The 17,429-nt window shown below is 42.6% G+C and overlaps 1 protein-coding gene across 1 annotated transcript in view; it reads left to right on the plus strand.

The window, feature by feature from the left end:
* Nucleotides 1-277: 277 nt before the first annotated feature.
* Cand1 (cullin associated and neddylation dissociated 1) overlaps nt 278-17,429 on the plus strand; it is a 29,684-nt gene continuing 12,532 nt past the window's right edge. Inside the window, exons 1-6 of the mRNA XM_051176195.1 lie at nt 278-507; nt 9,606-9,749; nt 13,180-13,334; nt 14,473-14,596; nt 15,957-16,213; nt 16,509-16,614. Coding sequence (XP_051032152.1) covers nt 440-507; nt 9,606-9,749; nt 13,180-13,334; nt 14,473-14,596; nt 15,957-16,213; nt 16,509-16,614 — 854 coding nt within the window. The 5' untranslated portion in view covers nt 278-439. The remainder of the gene's footprint in view (nt 508-9,605; nt 9,750-13,179; nt 13,335-14,472; nt 14,597-15,956; nt 16,214-16,508; nt 16,615-17,429) is intronic.

The raw sequence follows: 17,429 nt of genomic DNA on the forward strand, positions 1-17,429 counted from the left end.
ACCTCCCCCCGCCCGCCTCCCCGCAGCGCCCTGCGTCGGCCGCCCCCGCCCTGCCCGCGAAGGAGGCGGGCTTTGGCCTCTTGCCGTGCGGGAGCGAGTGCGGAGCGAGTGCGGAGCGAGTGTCTGGCTTCCCGGCGAGGCCCAGCCGCCCGTCCCGCCGCCCATGAGCCCGTTGCTCCGCGAGCAGCCCCGTCGTTAGGCCGTGCCCGCCCGCCCGCCCTCCCTCTCGGCCTCCCCGGCGCCCCCGTCCCGCCCCACGCCCCCACCCGGGACGGACGCGGTGTCGAAGCGCCTGCCCCGGCCCCGGCCGCAGCCCCAGCCCCAGCCCGCGTCGCGCTGCGACCCTGGAAGCGGGCGCCGCCGCCAGCGAGAGGAGGAGCCCGGGCCGCGGGCCCCAGCAGCCACCGAGCCAGCAGCAGGCGGGATCGAGGCCGGCAACATGGCGAGCGCTTCGTACCACATTTCCAACTTGCTGGAGAAAATGACATCCAGCGACAAGGACTTCAGGTGAGGCCGAAAGGCGGCCGTCGGCCCCCACCTCGGGGGCCGGGGCGGCGGGGACCCGGACCGGGACGGGGACGGGGACGGGGCCTGCCCCACCCCTCAGCCCGCGGGTCCCCAGCCGCCCCCTCCCCCATCCCCTTCCCTCTAGGCCGTTGTCGGCCGCGGCCACCGGCTCCCTCCTGCGCCCCGGCGTCGCGATCGCATCCTTTGTCCACCCCTAGGGACACGATGCCTAGCGTCCCGGGTGGCGCCGAGGGCCGAAGCGTCTTCCCCCGGCCTGGAGGCGAGCGGCCCGGCCTAGTGCCCGGCGCCCGCCGGCTGGGCACGAGCTGCGGCTGCTGCTCCTGCTCTCCGGCCACGCAGCCGCCCGCCGCTCTCCCGCCGACCGGGGTGGGTGCAGCGAGCAACTTTTTTGAGGCCTCCTCTGATTGGATTATATACTTTGTATTTTCTACCCCCAACCCCTCGGATAGTTTTTTGTTCGCGAAGGTGGGAAGAAGGGGGAGACGAGCCGAGCCCGGGTTCTTTTTTTTTGGCCGGGGGGGGGGGTCTTGGCCTGCGGGTTTTTTTTTTTTTTTTTTTTTTTTCCCGCCTGCATCGCTGTCACTTTCCGCACGCAGGATCTCCGGGCTTCGGTCTCTCTCAGATCCCTAAACAAAATCATGGCCAGAGGGCTGAATTGTTGAGCCTTTATCCAAGTAAATAATCTTGGAAAGAGGGCCTGGTCTGGTGAGCGGTGAAGCGTAATCACCGAGTTGTGTTCTGGGAGACCTGGGCTATGTATTGGCTCTCCTTTTGGTGCACATTGTAGGAGCTGTGTTTTCAAGGATTAGGATAATAGGGGTCGTGTCCCCTCCCCCCCCATTGTTACATCCTTCCTGACTCCCATTCCTTCACAAATAACAAGAAAACAGCCATTACTTTGATATGTTAAGTTTTGTTCCTGAATGCTCTGGGAGATACAGTTTTGTGTACATTTAAAAAGAACAAATAGTCTCTTTGCCTAGGAGCTTGGGTTTTGCTCTGTGAACTGTTTAAAACCTGAAGATTTGTATAAATCTTATCAGAAGCAATTTTCCGATCTGTGAAAGGAAATCCCTGGGAAAAATAATGCCTTTGTTCCTAGATAAAGTAAATGTAGGGTCGTTACTATGACTCAAAACCACTAATATCTTAACTTTCTTTTTCTTTTCTACTTAGAGATCCTCTAAGTCTTAAATTTCTATTTTTTTTTTTAAAATAGTTTTCCTGAAGAGTTCAGTTGTTGTGAAGGGGGAAGAGAAAGAGAGACATGTTTGAAGCATGGATTTGTTTCTAGGATTGAAGGGATTGCTTTTAGACTGCTGAGGATTAGACTGAGTTTGATTCCTTCTGGGTCTTGGTTTGGTCACGGTTGAAGTCTTGAGATTTATATAAATGAATGAAACACACATGTAAACTCAATTATATGAGGGTGTGTGTGTAATTCCCTCACCACTTAGGTCCCGTGGGCTTTTCCTATAGAAGTGCTAAGTTTGCCTCTGATTCTCTTTGCTTATTGCAGTAGATCACACAGTTTTAATTAGAGACTCTTGGATGAATGTGTTTTGAAAGACTACAGTAGTTTCCTGTGGTGATACAGTGCATGCAGGTATCGATTGAAGTAATTTCCTGTAAATATGTGCATACTTGGAATTTACTTTAAAACAAAACAAAAAAAAACTACTAAGAAAGAAATAATGATGCTCTGATGCCAAGCTACACTGATTTTCTGCCTTTAGAATGGAGTGCATCAAAACTTTGATAAAAGTATTGTCCAAAGTTCTAGAATTTGGTAAATGTTACCTTTAGTAACAGCAACTTACTTTAACATTATTACATTTTTAATAACTTGGGGGAGCGGTTGAGACAAGGTTTCTCAGTGTAACATCCCTGGCTGTCCTGGAACTCAGAGATCTGCCAGCCTCTGCCTCCAAGTGCTGGGACTAAAGGTATGCGCCAACATTGTCTAGCTATTAACATCTATTAACTCTGTTTTAAGGAGTTTTTATAAACTAAATTTTAGCTATCTACTTAAATGTTTGGGACAGAATCATACTCTATGTTAAATATTAAACATTTTTGAAGATTAATACATTTGAGCTCATCTTTTGAAGAGTTTTCTGTATTTTCATTATATAGATGCATCATTTTTTAAAAAGTCATGCTTGGTTGTTATTAGAAGCTTAATTGTTTTGGTATTTTTAAATACTTAAGTGCCAGAAGATTGGAAGTCAGGCTGAGCAGCATTATGTAATGTCTGACTTGTGTAAAGGACTCTGGGCAACCCTGGAGCTCCAGACTAGCTGTTAGTTTGGGCCCCACACAGACTTGTGAGGTAAAAGATTTTGTGTTTTGAGGTTTTATATATATATAACTTTAAGTAACAATGTCATGTCACAGTGTCAAAAGCTTGGACATCAGCCCAACATTGGCAGCACACTCCTTTGGTCCCTGCACTTGGGAGGCAGAGGCAGGTGGATCTCTGTGAGTTCAAAACCAGCCTGCTCTACAGAGCAGTTCCAGGACAGGCTCCAAAGCCACAGAGAGACCCTGTCTCAAAAACCAAAAAGAAAAAAAAAGCTTGGATATGATCACAAGGAAGGAAGACAATGTTTCTAGAAGGAAGAAGGGACTAGGTTCGGTGGTGAAGTACAGAGGTGTACAGAGGTTAGGCCTCGTTAACAGGCCTGGGTTCCTGTCCTGTAGATTGTTGGCTGTGACTTGTGAGGTCTAAGGAAACCCATCTAACTGGAGATTAAGTTTCTCACTTCCCAATGCTTCATTGGGTGTGTAGATGGCTCCTTTTTAGATCGCAGTGCAGTCCATTTGGCAGAAAGGGAAACCGCATGAGCATCTACTTATGGAATTTAAATTGTAGGCTCATTTGTTAAAAATTACCTATTTAATTTTAGTGTTGAAGATTAGTGCTGGTGTTGTGGATAAAGGGAGCATAGGGAGGTGAAATAGGGACTTGGGAGCTAATGCCGGGACATTTGTGTGTTCTAGTATCTAGGAAGGATAGTGCCTGTCACCTACTTGCTTTGATTTGGGGAAAGATTTTCAAAATGATTGTTAATTCACATAGCCCTTAAGAGAAAAATGAAAAGACATTGATTGTTGGTGTTTCCCATTACTTCTTGTCCTCCCACCATATACCAAGAAAACCTTTATGTCAATATAAACTAGTTCCTGGGGTCCGTAGACCTTCAGGGATGTGTTCAGGAACCAAAGCTAACAGTTAGCAGATTCTATATAGACAACACTGAGAGCTCTAGAAGAGATGAACTCTTGAGTTTTCCATTCATGAATATTAATTGTAAATAGTAGGTGGATTGTGATAATTTATATGATTGATTTATCCACTGATTTTATTTATCCTTACCTCTGGTAAAGTGAATAATAATAACCTCTATTACATTTCAGGAACTGAGATTGAGTAAGGGTTTGCCAGAAGTCAGATGGTAGAGCTGGGATTTCTCTTTAAGCACGAGAAAGTGAGTGCCTGGTTCTGTGTTAGTTCTCAGGGTTTTGGCTTATGGACATTGAGTCAGATTTTAAATTTCAGTTGCTAATAAAATCAGGTTGATGGGGGTTGGAGAGATGGCTCAGCAGTTAAGAGCATCTGGCTGCTCTTCCAAAGGGCCTACTTAAATTCAGTTCCCAGTACCCCCATGGCAGTTCACAACTGTCTATAACTTTAGTTCTAGGGAACCCAACACCCTCATACAGATATATATGCAGACAAAAGACCCATGCTCATAAAACAAAAATAAACTACTTAAAAAAAAAAGAGGTTGATGAAATGTTTTGTTCTAGAAGATAGTTTAATTCCTTTAGTAGAGCTTTGAGAAGTTCGGGCTCTACTGCTTATGCCCAGTAAATCTGCTTGTTGAATGGTTAACACTTTATTGTAGAGGATTGTTATCACCATGTAGGTGTCTGATAGTGACATAAGGTTAAAGTGTAGAGATGTTCTGTCTATGGTGATCTTTTCTTGGTAGAGAAAAGTATGAAAATACATGGCACAAAACATGCCTGGGAGAAAGATGAGGATTTTGTTCTATAGTTGGACAGTCATTGGTTCAGCAGAGAGCCCTTAATAAGGACCTGATTTTTAAAACTACTTAGGTTACTTAATTTTTTGTGTATCACTGTTTTACCCGTGTGTGTGTGTGTGTGTGTGTGTGTGTGTGTGTGTGTGTGTGTGTGTGTGTGCGCGCGCGCGCGCGCACCTGTGGTCCTCAGGTCAGAAGAGCACATTGGATTGGGAGCTGGAGTTATGGATGTTTGGGAGCCACTAAGTAGGTGCTAGGGATTGCACCTGAGTTCTGAGAACAGCAGGGACTCTTTATTTAGTGTGGGTATCTGATCTTGTCTTCTACTCTTAGTTCATTAGACAGCTGGTGTCTATGATAGCCTGTAGTACTTGAATTGCATTTTAGTTCCAAGATAAAGGAAGGAAAAAGCATGAAAGAAAACAATTCTGCTTGATACAATCTTGAGCTAATTTATGATGTTGATAGTGGTTTGTTACAAAGTGTGTTTAGTTGTTTTGAAAACTAGAAGATGCTCCCTCCTTTTGGAAACTTTAAGCAGTGAGGAGTGGGAAGGGAGTTTGGAGAGTTTGGCATAGCTGAAAGTGAGTTTTACATTGACCTAAACAGAAGCCTTAAGTGTCCGTAAGGGAGAGTGCATGGTTACTTGGGATACTTTGTATGTGCACTGAGGCAGGTGACTTGGGATACTTTGTATGTGCACTGAGGCAGGTGATGGCTGCAGCTTGCTTGACCTTCCTGTATGCACAGGCAGCAAACAGATCAGCTGAGGAGAGTTCAGTGCTGAAAGGGGGAGAGAGGAATGTCTTAGAGGGAACTTACCTGTATAGGTAGATATTCCAGGCCTATCCATAGCTCTAGTAAATGCATGAGGAAGAAAGGTGCTATGTGTGTAAAGTCTTTGAAAGATAATTGCCGGATGATGCATTGTGGCCTAGTCACCTAGGTCTCTGCTGTAGTTTAGAGAAGCTGTGTTTGTGTATGGGGGGATGGAAGAGTTTTGGTGGTGTGAGGTGAGCTGCTCCCCAATACTGAGACAGACAGACAGCCCCTCACTGAGGTGCCCCTCAGCACAGGCAGACAGACAGCCCCTCGCTGAGGTGCCCCTCAGCACTGGCTCTTCCTCCGTCACCCCAGGGTCCCCTCAGGGTCAGCTGCCGCTCACTCAAGTCTTAAATCTCTTCTTACTTGTGTCTACTAGCTCTGTCCCTGCATGTAACCCTGTCTCTCTCTACTCTGTGGCCCTTTGTGTAATCCATTCTGAAGAGAACTATCAATTTTATCTCTTACATTCAAATACAAGGAGTTGGCCCTTACTGTTTGTAGTAGCATGTTCTAGGATTAGCAGATATCGAACCCCAAATAATTGTTTCTAAGGAGATTATGAAGTTTGGTTTCTGTGAGTCCCTGGTTCCTGCATTTTTGGTAGTTGATATGTTAATTTTATTTTAGTCTATTGCATTTAAAAACACTTTATTTAATATGGTTGATTAGACCTTGAGCTCACAAGTCAGTAGTACTTTAACACATGAATGAAGCTTATTTAACACTTTTTTTTCCAGAGGGCACATCATAGCCCTCTTGTATCTGGGAATACTAGACGGTTCTAAGGATTATGTGTGGGGGCCATGCTAAGCAGCAGAACCATCAGCAGAAAGTGTAAACGTGGACCACGAAGCTCCAAATAACCGGGGGAGAGGATTAGTTGTCTGCGGTATGAAAGTTGAAACCAGGATGCAGAGCCCCACTGCAATCAAGAGTGCGTTGGATGATTCAAATTTGTCATTGCTTTGAAGCTGTCTGCAGGTGGTTACAACGTGGGGAGGATTTGTGCAGGGCTTACTAATTGTTTAACGAGTTAGTTCACTGGTGTAAGCCTTGAGTAACACAGGTTGCCCCTTTCTGTCAGTCACTCACTTGGCTGCATTGGCTTCAAGTATTCCCCTTACTGGGTTGTAATGTAAATTCTAAAACAGGGACTTGGATCTGCTTTGCCTTGCTGGTGTGACTTTGGCAGTTTGTAGAATGCCAAGTTTGTTGATTTCTCAGTACATGACTAAGTGAATACTGGAACCATTTGCAGCTCACGTTAGCCTGCATTTCCATTATCTGATTAAATTTCTCCAGACACACTAAACAGCTAGGCAGTCCTTATTCTGAGAGGAAGGTAAGTTCCCTGACAGCTTCCTTCCTGAACCCCTGTTCTGCTTTGAGACCTAAACTAGCTGGTGTTTTGTGTGACATGGTGGTTTGGATGGTCTCGGGAAGTGTTGCTTTGTTTTTGTTTGTTTGTTTGTTTTGTTTTGTTTTAAAGACAGGATCTCCTGTAGCTTTGTCTAGCCTCAAAGTCATTTAGCCAAGTCTGACCTTGACCCAGTCCTCCTCGGCTCTCCTCTGGGATTGTAGGTACACATGCCATGACAGGTGCTTTTTACTGTTAGAAATTTGTAAGAAAAATGACAGAAATGACTTTAAGAAATGAACATGTTTGAAACTTTAGGAGAAACTTGTAAAGATGAGGTTTTTGTATGTATGTCTGTCCCATTAGATGAAACAGCAGTGTTTCTCTGTGTGTGATCTCTGCCTTAGAACCTAGAACAGTAGAGTGCTGAAGAGTCTTCCAAATTAGCTTTCAGCCTGCGTGAGGACAGCCTTCAGACTGGCTGAAAGCTTCCTCCCAAGAGTATTTATTATGCAGGTTTTTATATAGGACTAGAAAAGAAACTTCCAGAACTTCCTGGTTTCAGCATTACCACTGAGAGGTGATTTTGGGATTATGGTACTTTCATCTAGTTTTTCTGTTGTTGAAAAATGCTGTTGATGACTTTGCTTTCAAAGTATTTAGCTGTTACTGGGGTTTTAGAGATCAGTAGGCTTCATTACATGCTGTTGATGTCAGGGTGGAGGCTGCTTGACCCTTTTCTTGGGTTTACCTTAGTCTTGGCTTCCTAGCTTAATAAGACAGTGAATAAATAGAAGATGAATAAAAGAATGGACCCATTCTTGTATCCTATAGAACCCACCAGAACCGTCAGATACTTTGTTACTTGCTACTGGACTAGACAGTGGCATTACCTAATCCTGCGGGCTGTAAGTTATGAGTATCTAATCTGCTTTATTTAAGGAAAGCACAGTAAGGTAGTGCCCATTGGGCACCCATTGGGGTGCCGTATTTGAATGCTTAGTTGCCAGGGAGTGGAAATGTTTGAAAGGATCCTAAGGACTAGGGGATGTGGCCTTGTTGGAGCCAGTGTGTCACCTGGGCTGCTTTGAAGTTTCAAATGCTCACACAAGCCCCTGCCTGTCTTTTCTCCTGTGGATCAGTATGTAGGGCTACTGCTCCGCTGCCCACCTGCCTGCCCGCCCGCCCCTTCCCTGAGAGTGGACTCTCCCCCTGAAACTGAGCAAGCCCGCAGTGAAATGCTTCTCTGAGACTTGCCTTGGTCATGGCGTCTCTTCATAGGGATGGAATAGTGACTAAGACATTTGTATACCTGCATTAACGTGTTACGCAGTTTTCCCACTTCAGAATATTCATCAAAACTTTGATTTTAATATTTTTATAATGGGAGGAGCTTCAAAGAGTGCCTAATTTATCTATTTCCTCAATGTAAACATAAGTTTTTCTTTAGCAGTTTTATGGGACATGATAAAAATTGAGTAAGACTTGATAAAAATCAAATTATGTGATTTCAGGTAGTTTAAAATTGACACTGGTGTTAAAAGGATATTGATTCCTAATTATTGAAATTATCCTTAAACTTACCTTATACTAATCACTTACTAAATTAGCTTGCTAGCCATCACCACATAGCTTATTGACCACATTGCCAGAATATTGCCATAATAGTTTGTAGTTTTTATAGTTGTGGGTTTTTCGGTTTAAACACAGATTTTGGCATTTCTGTGTGGAAAAGTATTTAGTTTTTCAACTGGGTCTTGTTCAAGCAAACAGAAGGGGAAGGATGGTAAGTGTTATTTCATTTGGGCTGTTTCCATGGTTGGCCAGTATTTAGGGGAGCCTTCATTTGCCTTTACAGCTCCTGGTACGTTATCTGCATGGGATCAACCCATATCCACCCATATTAATTTTAAACAGTGTTTTGTTAACTATATAGGGGAAGGGAATCTAAACCTTTACATTTTCTTTTACTGAATGTTCAACCCTGTTATCAGATGTGAGATGAAATGATAGATCTGGCTTTTGTCAGTCTGTTTGGTTTAAACCATCTTTGTCTGTGGTTCTTTTCATAGTTTCTGCAGTAAATAAAATTAAAATCCTATGCAAAGAATATGGAGCCCCCACCCTGCGGCCAAAAAAGTAATGGAATGGAAGAAATTCACTTAAGTCTTGTTATTGTGTTTGAAATCAAGATTGGTCTAGGAATAATTTTGGTTAGTGACTGATGTCAGTGCATATAGAATGTTAATAGTGCCTCTCTGAAGAGCTGGAGAGGTGTATCAGAGATTGAGAGCATGTGTTGCATTTGTAAAGGGCCTGGGTTCGATTCCCAGCATCTTCATGGTGACTCACAACATCACATGGTAACTCCAGATCTAGGGGATCCAAAAGGCATACAGGTGGTACACATACATACATACATGCATGCATGCAGAACATTCATACATATAAAACTATAATTCAGTCTTACATTTTTTTTAAAAGTTGCCTATATGAAAAAATTGATTTTAAGTATATTCTGTTACTCTTTTCTTTGTAGCATTTAAATTTATCATGACTTAAGTAGTTTAGGTTTTTATAACATATTGTACTGTTTCTTTTGCAAAATGAAGCACCATTAAGAAGTCATAAATTCTCAGTGTCTCCCTCCCTCCCTGTCTCTGTCTGTCCCCTCGTAGGGTCTCTGTGTGGCCTTGGCTTTCCCAGAACACACTTTGTAGACCAGGCTGCCTCGAACTCATAGAGATCCGCCTGCCTCTGCCTCCCAAATGTTAGGATTAAAGGTGTGTCCACCACTGCCTGACTAAGTTGTTTTGATTAACAATTTCTTGGATTTTCAATAGGTTTATGGCTACAAATGATTTGATGACAGAACTGCAGAAAGATTCCATCAAATTGGACGACGACAGTGAGAGGAAAGTAGTGAAGATGATCTTGAAGCTGCTGGAAGATAAAAATGGTGAAGTGCAGAACTTAGCTGTCAAATGGTAAGTTGTGTGTTGTTGGCCACTCTTTATTTAAAATGGACCTTGAAGTCTGGTGTTGTCTTCCTTTTCCAGAAAGCTTCTCTTTGAAATGTTTACGTTACTGGTAAATGTTGCGGGACTGCATGTGATTAATGCAGGGTGCTTCATTACAGAACCTAACCTGTTACTGTAGACTTTCATGAGATTATTTACCTTTTGGGAAGTATATGTATATGCAGAGAAATCAAGAAACAACGCTTTTTGTGTGACCGTTGCCTGTTTTTGTTTGTTTTGTTTTTGGTCTGCATTTGAAAGTCCTACTCTATTTGAGGTGAAAAACAAAACTTGTCTTACAAAATGACAGCAGTAGATGCCGGAAATCACAGGAGGTATAGGCAGGGGAATGACACGTTCTGGGCTAACAAGGGCTCGTTACAGAGCTCCTTTCTCAGAAGAGGGAGGGGAGCAAGAGGCTGACGACAGCCAAAGGTGAACTTGATAAGATACTGTGATTACAGCAATCTGCTTGATGTTGCAGAATTTCCAGTTGCCTTTTAGTGCGCACTAATGAGCACTTCTTATTTATTAGCTAGGATCTTGGCAGTTGTATGTATTATTCTTGGAGACTAGAGAGTTCTCTGTAAACTCCGTGGAGCCAATTTTAAGCCCTGCATGTAATCCCCGGTGCCCAGGGGGCAGAAGCAAGAGGGTCTCCAGACAAGCCCTACGGAGCAGCTTAGTGAGCTTTGCCTCAGAGTAAGGAAGTAGGGTGAGGGCTGGAAGGGTTGTCAGCGGCTGAGGGTCGCTTACCGTGCACTCTCCTCAGTACCACAAGTAGTGAACAAGTTCGTAAGGGACTTTAGTTCTGGCTATTAAATCTTAGAAACTAATGGAGAAAGGACGTTCTTGTTTCCTCTTTGAAATCCTTTGTGATTGTATGCATCATTCAGTATCAGTGGAAGGCTTTTTCTTTCTGTGATCTGTGTGGAGCTAATTTTGCAGCAACTGTAATGTCAGAGCCGTTCGCCTCTTCCCATTTCCCATGTGGATGGACAGCTGTTGGAGCAGCGTGCTTTGAAAAGACCTTCCTTTCCCCACTGAATTGAATTCAGAATTTACTTGGCATCTTTGGGGAAAAAAAAAATCAATCGAGTATAAAAGTGTGTGTCTTAAGACTTTTGTGCTCTATCGACCCAACTGTCTGTTCTTACAACAGTATTACGCTGTTATATTGTCATTGTTCGGGCTTTTCCACCCTGGTCCTGCTAAGATTTTATTTTCGATCAGACTGGTCTAAATCGAATGTGGGAGCTACTATGTCCATGTGGCAGCATCCCAGCCTGTTGTCCCTGCCCAGATGACAGTGGTGAATGTTTGACAGATGTGTCAAATCCTCCCGAGAGCAAAGCTTGCCTTTGCCTTTGGTGCTAAGATGTATAGTAAGTGAGTGAACATGGCTGACATTGTCTGGCTTGATTTTTTTTTTTTTTTTTTTTTTTTTTCCCCCCTTGAGACTGCATTGTTTCTTTGAAAGCACTTATTATCTTCACTGTCAGTTTCTGTATTTACAACCTCAGTATGGTCGGCTGCAGGGATGCCACATGGATCAGCCTCTCCACTGAGGGCCACAGTTCCTCCTATCTGTTAGTTACGTGAATTTTTTTAACTCCTTGGAGTTTTGTACCTAACTCTTCAGTGGTAAATGAATCTCTCTTGACATCCTGATTATTAATTGGGGTGTTGGAGGTAGATCTTCTCTGGTGTTTGATTTGAGTAATTATTGGCTGAGAGGGAATCTTGGTTTCTGTGATACTGCTTTGCCATTTCTCTTTAGTAATATAAATTCTCTTTGCATGCATTTTAAAAGTGTATGTCAAATATGAAATTACTAATATTTGTTAAACAATAAGGAAGCCTCTTCAAACTCAACAGTTGGTTGTGATAAATGCAAGATTATTGCAGTTGGGAGGGAGATTGGATTCATCTGTGAGTGAAAGGACAAGTGGGGTTAGCCAAAAAACAGCAGAGGGCACGTGGGAGGTGGGAAGTAACACAGGAGGGGACATGAGTGAGGGCTCTTAACCCACTGCTCTGCTCGGCTTTGTACGCTTGCCCAGCAAAGATGGAGCAAGGCCGTGGCCTTTATTGAAAAGGGGGCTCTGGGGTGTCAGTTTAATTGCTATAAACTAGTGTGTGACTGTTTCATAGCACAGAAGTCTTTATTAATGTTTGTAAATGTTGATAGAGTTGGATTTGTTTTCTCTGCGATTCCCATCCACCCCACTCCTTTCGATTACATAAGCAGTAGTTGAAGTGACCTAGAGACCTGAAGTGGTCCATTACCTGAGAGGGTCAGACTGTCCCTGAATGCTGTAGAGAACTTGTTTTCTCCTTGGATTCTAATGTTTTTATCAGAGACCACATGGCATGTGCTTATTTTGAGGGTATAATTTATTGTGTATGTTTGGTGTATATGCGTGTGTGTGTGTGTGTGTGTGTGTGTGTGTGTGTGTGTGTGTGTGTGTACACTTATGGAAAGCACTTAACTGGATGAGCTGCCTCTCTGACCTCCTCATTTCTTTCAGTATACATTCCATTTATTTTAGTTGCTGATCTTATCTCTCCATTAGAAAGGGTTCTTTTTTATCCCGTGTGTGTATTCTAAAATCCTATCCCCACTGAGTCTCATGACTTTGACCCTTGTATTTGATTGGGATTGCTTACCGAAATGAAAACTATTGAAATAGTCTTCTTTCCTAACTATCTCATCAAAGCCTACTACAAGAAATCTTACTCAGAAGTCTGCCAATAATATTGAATGTGAAAGTTTTAGGAAACTGTAAAATAGTGCCTTTTTATGTTTCATAGTTATGAGTTTTAGGGTCCATGCCTCCTTGTTGATGAGTGTTCAGGTAACGAAATGCCCACTGTTGACTCCAGTGTTTGGCAGGACATATAGGAAGGGCGTCTGTCTTCTTAGAGGGCTTCAACCCACAGGAGGGACAGGGGCACAACAGTGTGTAACAGGAGATGTGCACCTGCTCGGGGAGCGCATAGTAGCCTTCATTGAAATTCAGATAGGAGGTTAAACGAAACTAGAACAGTAACAAGAGAGGGGCAAAGTTGGCATTGTAACATTGTAGGGAACTTTTCTTTTATGTAAATCTTGTTGGGAGCAGACACCTGGCTGTTAAAGCTTTCTGTTGGTGTGCTTGATGGGTTAGCATGAAGGATGGAACTCGTCTTCAGTTACTTGTTACTCTGCTGGAAATCAATGGGGAAATTGGAAACCAACTAAGTTTTATCAGTCATTTCCTTCATCCTTAGTTATATCTCGTTTATGGTATAGGCATCCATGGTTAAAACTGACAGTTACTAATCAAGATTTATATTTCTGCTTACTTTTTCCGTTTATCTAGATGTTAAAAGACCTTCTTTCTTTGTGTTGCAGCCTTGGCCCTTTAGTGAGTAAGGTCAAAGAGTACCAAGTAGAGACGATCGTAGACACCCTGTGCACGAACATGCTTTCCGATAAGGAGCAGCTCCGGGATATTTCCAGTATTGGTCTTAAAACAGTGATTGGGGAACTTCCTCCAGCTTCCAGTGGTAAGCAGGGACCTTTTCTTTCTTCATGGAGATGCATCCTCCCTGCTTTACCAGGCAGATGGGTGATTTGAAGGGTTATTGTTCTTAAACACAGATGTAATTTCTGAGTAAGTGGAATTTAAATGTACCACGTCAGTTCTGCACGATATTTATGTTGAGGCAGGATGTTCACAGTGCCTGCAGTGTGGGGAAGATAACCACATGGCGACTTCTCCTTAGTTTGTAATTCCAAATTTGATTGAGCGTTTCATCAAAGCTTGTTATGTAAAAGTTTTAACAGTTAAGACATAGCTATGAAATTGTTTTTACTAGTAGCTTGAATGATGCTTGCCCTTTTCAGTTACTTGGTAACAGTAATTAGTGAATCTGGTAATTAGCTTTTGGCCTCTGCCAGAATTATCTAGGTAATGAGAATATGTAGTTGGTTTTGACTGCAGTGCTGGTGTTGACATTATTGGTTCTTCTGCAAATGGTGGGGGTGGGGGGGGATCATGTGTCTCCTTTGTGGGAAGGTTTTAGATAGGTAATGTCATGTGCATGTTCTGACTCATTTTCTGACTCCTGGCAGTTGAATACATTTGTCATATTCTCAGTGTTGCTTCGGTGAGTCTAAATGACAGTTAAGATTTAGATTTACAGAGATGAAGTGATCACCCGAAGCTTTGACTTCTAGTTGGGTGAAGATTTAAATACTTTTGGGGGCCTCTGAAGGAGACTTACAGCATGCCTGTCATGTACTGGGCCCTGGGTTCCATCTCAAACCTGAGCTTACCTGCCAGAGTATGCCAGGGTTGCTTTACCCTCATTAAACTGCCAAAGAGCCCATCAGTTCCCAAGGATGCTACAGTAATTAGTTATCTTACCTATCTTCATGCTGTCCTCATGGCTATCCATCCCTCTTTGCAGTTAGCTGGTTTTAGCAAGATGTCTAGACATTTGTTTGCCACAAGCACTACAGGCTTGTAGCCAGCATTCACTAGCTGGCTAGTTGTCACATTTCCTGCATTCCTTTGACAGTGACTATTTCTGATTCTTGGTTAAGTCTAATAAGGTGTTTTTTTTTTTTTTAAACATTTTAAACAGTGCAGATATAGACAGAAGATGACATATTTGCATTTCTTTCTCACTCCTCGTACAGGGTCTGCACTTGCTGCTAACGTGTGTAAGAAGATTACTGGCCGCCTTACTAGTGCAATAGCAAAGCAGGAAGACGTCTCTGTCCAGCTAGAGGCCTTGGATATTATGGCGGATATGCTGAGCAGGTAAATGTGCCCACTATTTATTTTTATTATGTGTGTTATAAAAACTTGGCCTAGATTCCTATGGTTGGGGCTAAAAGAAATGTAAGCTGTTCTTATGTGTCACAGATGTTTTGAGATCCTGAAAAACCTTCAGTTTGTGATGGGACATTTTTTAGCAGTTCAACAATTTGTGTTCATGCTCAGTACTCTGCATCAGAGAGGGATGTTTTCGCGGGAGTCACAGATCTGCAGTTAGAGAATAGTAACCTCAACACCCACCCTGCATACCCAGCATGCTTTCGGGGCGGGCTTGGATTTCATTCACTTGTTGCTTTCCTACTTCCTGTGGCAGCATGCTTAGGAAAAATGAGCCGCTCTAAGAAAGTAGACCTTAAAGGGCATTTCCAGTGTATCCTTGTTTCTAATCATTATTAGTACTTCATTATTTGTGGCTACTGTTGTAGTTAATTTGGTTCAGTATAAACACAATTGAGTGTTTTAATGTAGATTATGTGTACATTAAATGTATGTAATGAGGGGTTTTATTGCTCTGTCACACACAGCGCTTACACTTTTACCCTAGGATGTAGGAAAAGAAACGGCTGAGGGCCAAAGGGAGTGTGTTCAGTGAGGTCTTTTATGGAAACAGTGGAGTTTGAAGATTAGGTGACACTTGCGTGATTAAATGTGCCATGGTGTAGAACACATACACATAAGAATGTTGAAGCCAGGGTTATGGAGTGAATACAAAGGCAGTAGGGGACCCTGTGGTGGATTGGGGGTCCTGCTGAGGTGGGAAGAAATGTAATGTTACTAAATGTAATGTTACTTGATACGTGGCGGTAGCCTAGGCAGACTCTGTGTCCCGTGTGTGGTTTGCTTACTGGCACTGTTGGCACATGGTGGTATTAATGTTGTTGACTGATTTAGCTGTGCATGCTGAAGGATCGGGAAACACAATCTTGGGGGTAAATGAACCAGTAAAACTGAGTTTGAGATGGACGAAGAAGGGAGAAGAGCCATCTAGGATGTCTCAGTAGGTTAAATACTTTGAAGTTTTGGAAGGAGGGAAGTGACAAGATCATCGTGACTTTTGTTTGGTGTTTTGGCAGCAGTTGGTGAGTCATCTGAGAGTAATACAGGTCTCACTGCTAGGAGTTATTTGGAAAACATACCTCCATATATGTTTAGCTTAGGGTTTTCAGTTGCATTGGTAGGGACCGTGAAAATTCAGCTTTTCTTTTATTCTGAGTTCCAATTTATCTCAACCTAATTTGTACCCTAAGTATATACATTGAGTTCAGAATCTGCACGTGTTAGTAGTGCTTTGGCATGTTGGATTTACTGTTTTCTTTCTGTTTTTCCCTTTTCTTTTTTTAAGGCAAGGAGGACTTCTTGTAAATTTCCATCCTTCGATTCTGACCTGTCTACTCCCCCAGCTGACAAGTCCTAGACTTGCAGTGAGGAAAAGAACCATTATTGCTCTTGGCCACCTAGTTATGAGCTGTGGGAATATAGTTTTTGTAGACCTTATTGAACATCTGTTGTCAGAGTTGTCCAAAAATGACTCCATGTCAACAACAAGGACCTACATCCAATGTATTGCTGCTATTAGTAGGCAAGCTGGCCATAGAATAGGTAAGATACCTTTAAGTGTTACAGAGTTGTCTCTTTTTTTTCAACTGTATGAGTGTTGTTTGTGTGTGATGCATATGGGACTCCATGTGTGTGAGATCAAAGAGCAGCTCTGGAGTCAGTTCCCTCTGTCCACCTGAATGTGCGTTTGGGGGATCAAACCCAGGCCTCCAGCCCTCTGAGCCCTCTCCCTGGCTGGCCCCCTAAAATTGGTTTGTTTTTCTTTTGGCTTACTGTTGATGAATATCTTTAAGTTTTTTTAAGTATGTAGTTTTAAGAAGCAGTGTGCTTTTCCTAGGTGAATACCTGGAGAAGATAATTCCTTTGGTGGTAAAATTTTGTAATGTAGACGACGATGAATTAAGAGAATACTGCATTCAAGCTTTTGAATCGTTTGTGAGAAGGTACACTTTTAAATTTTTTCCCTTAAGATTGGAGTAGTTATTAAGATTAGGTAAGGAGAAATAACATAGGATCTCAGATGTATTTTATCTATTTCTTCAATAAATAGTAATTGATTGCTAATATTTGTAGCAAATGTCATCTTACTACTATAAAATCTAGTAGTTTCATTTACTTTGAAAATGTTTATCGTTAGAACTTAGAACACTCATACATGGGGAATGCCATGTGATAGCATCTCCAGAATAATAGGGGGATTTTTGCAAAGAGAAACAGAGGTTGTATTTCTATCTTTGTTTTAGATCTGTCATACCTGTTTTGCCAGTGTAGTGATTCTCAGTTTGGAAACTTTGGCACTAATTTCTTTTTTAAAACCTTAGTAAAAATTGTGTGAAGCCAGTATTAGGCGAATGTTTGCCTTTGACTAATATAGTGTCTTGATCCTAACTAGTTTTGGTCTAGACTTTTCCCTTTTACCTCATGGTTTACAGAGCTCCATTATAGTCCTGTCAATTTAAAATTATTACTGTCACTTTTTAATGCATATGGGTATTTGGGCTGGCTGTACTGTGTGGGTATCTGGAACTGGAATTACAGGCAGGTGTGAGCCTCCATTTGAATGCTGGTGATTGAATTCAGGTTCTCTGTAAGAGACCTTGACTTGTCTCCAGCTTCCATGCCAAATTGTGAAAATTGGAAATGTTGAGATTCATTTTACTAAGAACTACAAATGTCCCTTTAGTTTTGACTGTGCATATGTGTATTTTGATTGATAATTAGCATTCAGTGAGAGAAGACCATGCTAAATGATTTCTAC

This window comes from Phodopus roborovskii, unplaced genomic scaffold, assembly GCF_943737965.1.
Source record: "Phodopus roborovskii unplaced genomic scaffold, PHOROB, whole genome shotgun sequence".
Lineage (NCBI taxonomy): Eukaryota > Metazoa > Chordata > Mammalia > Rodentia > Cricetidae > Phodopus > Phodopus roborovskii.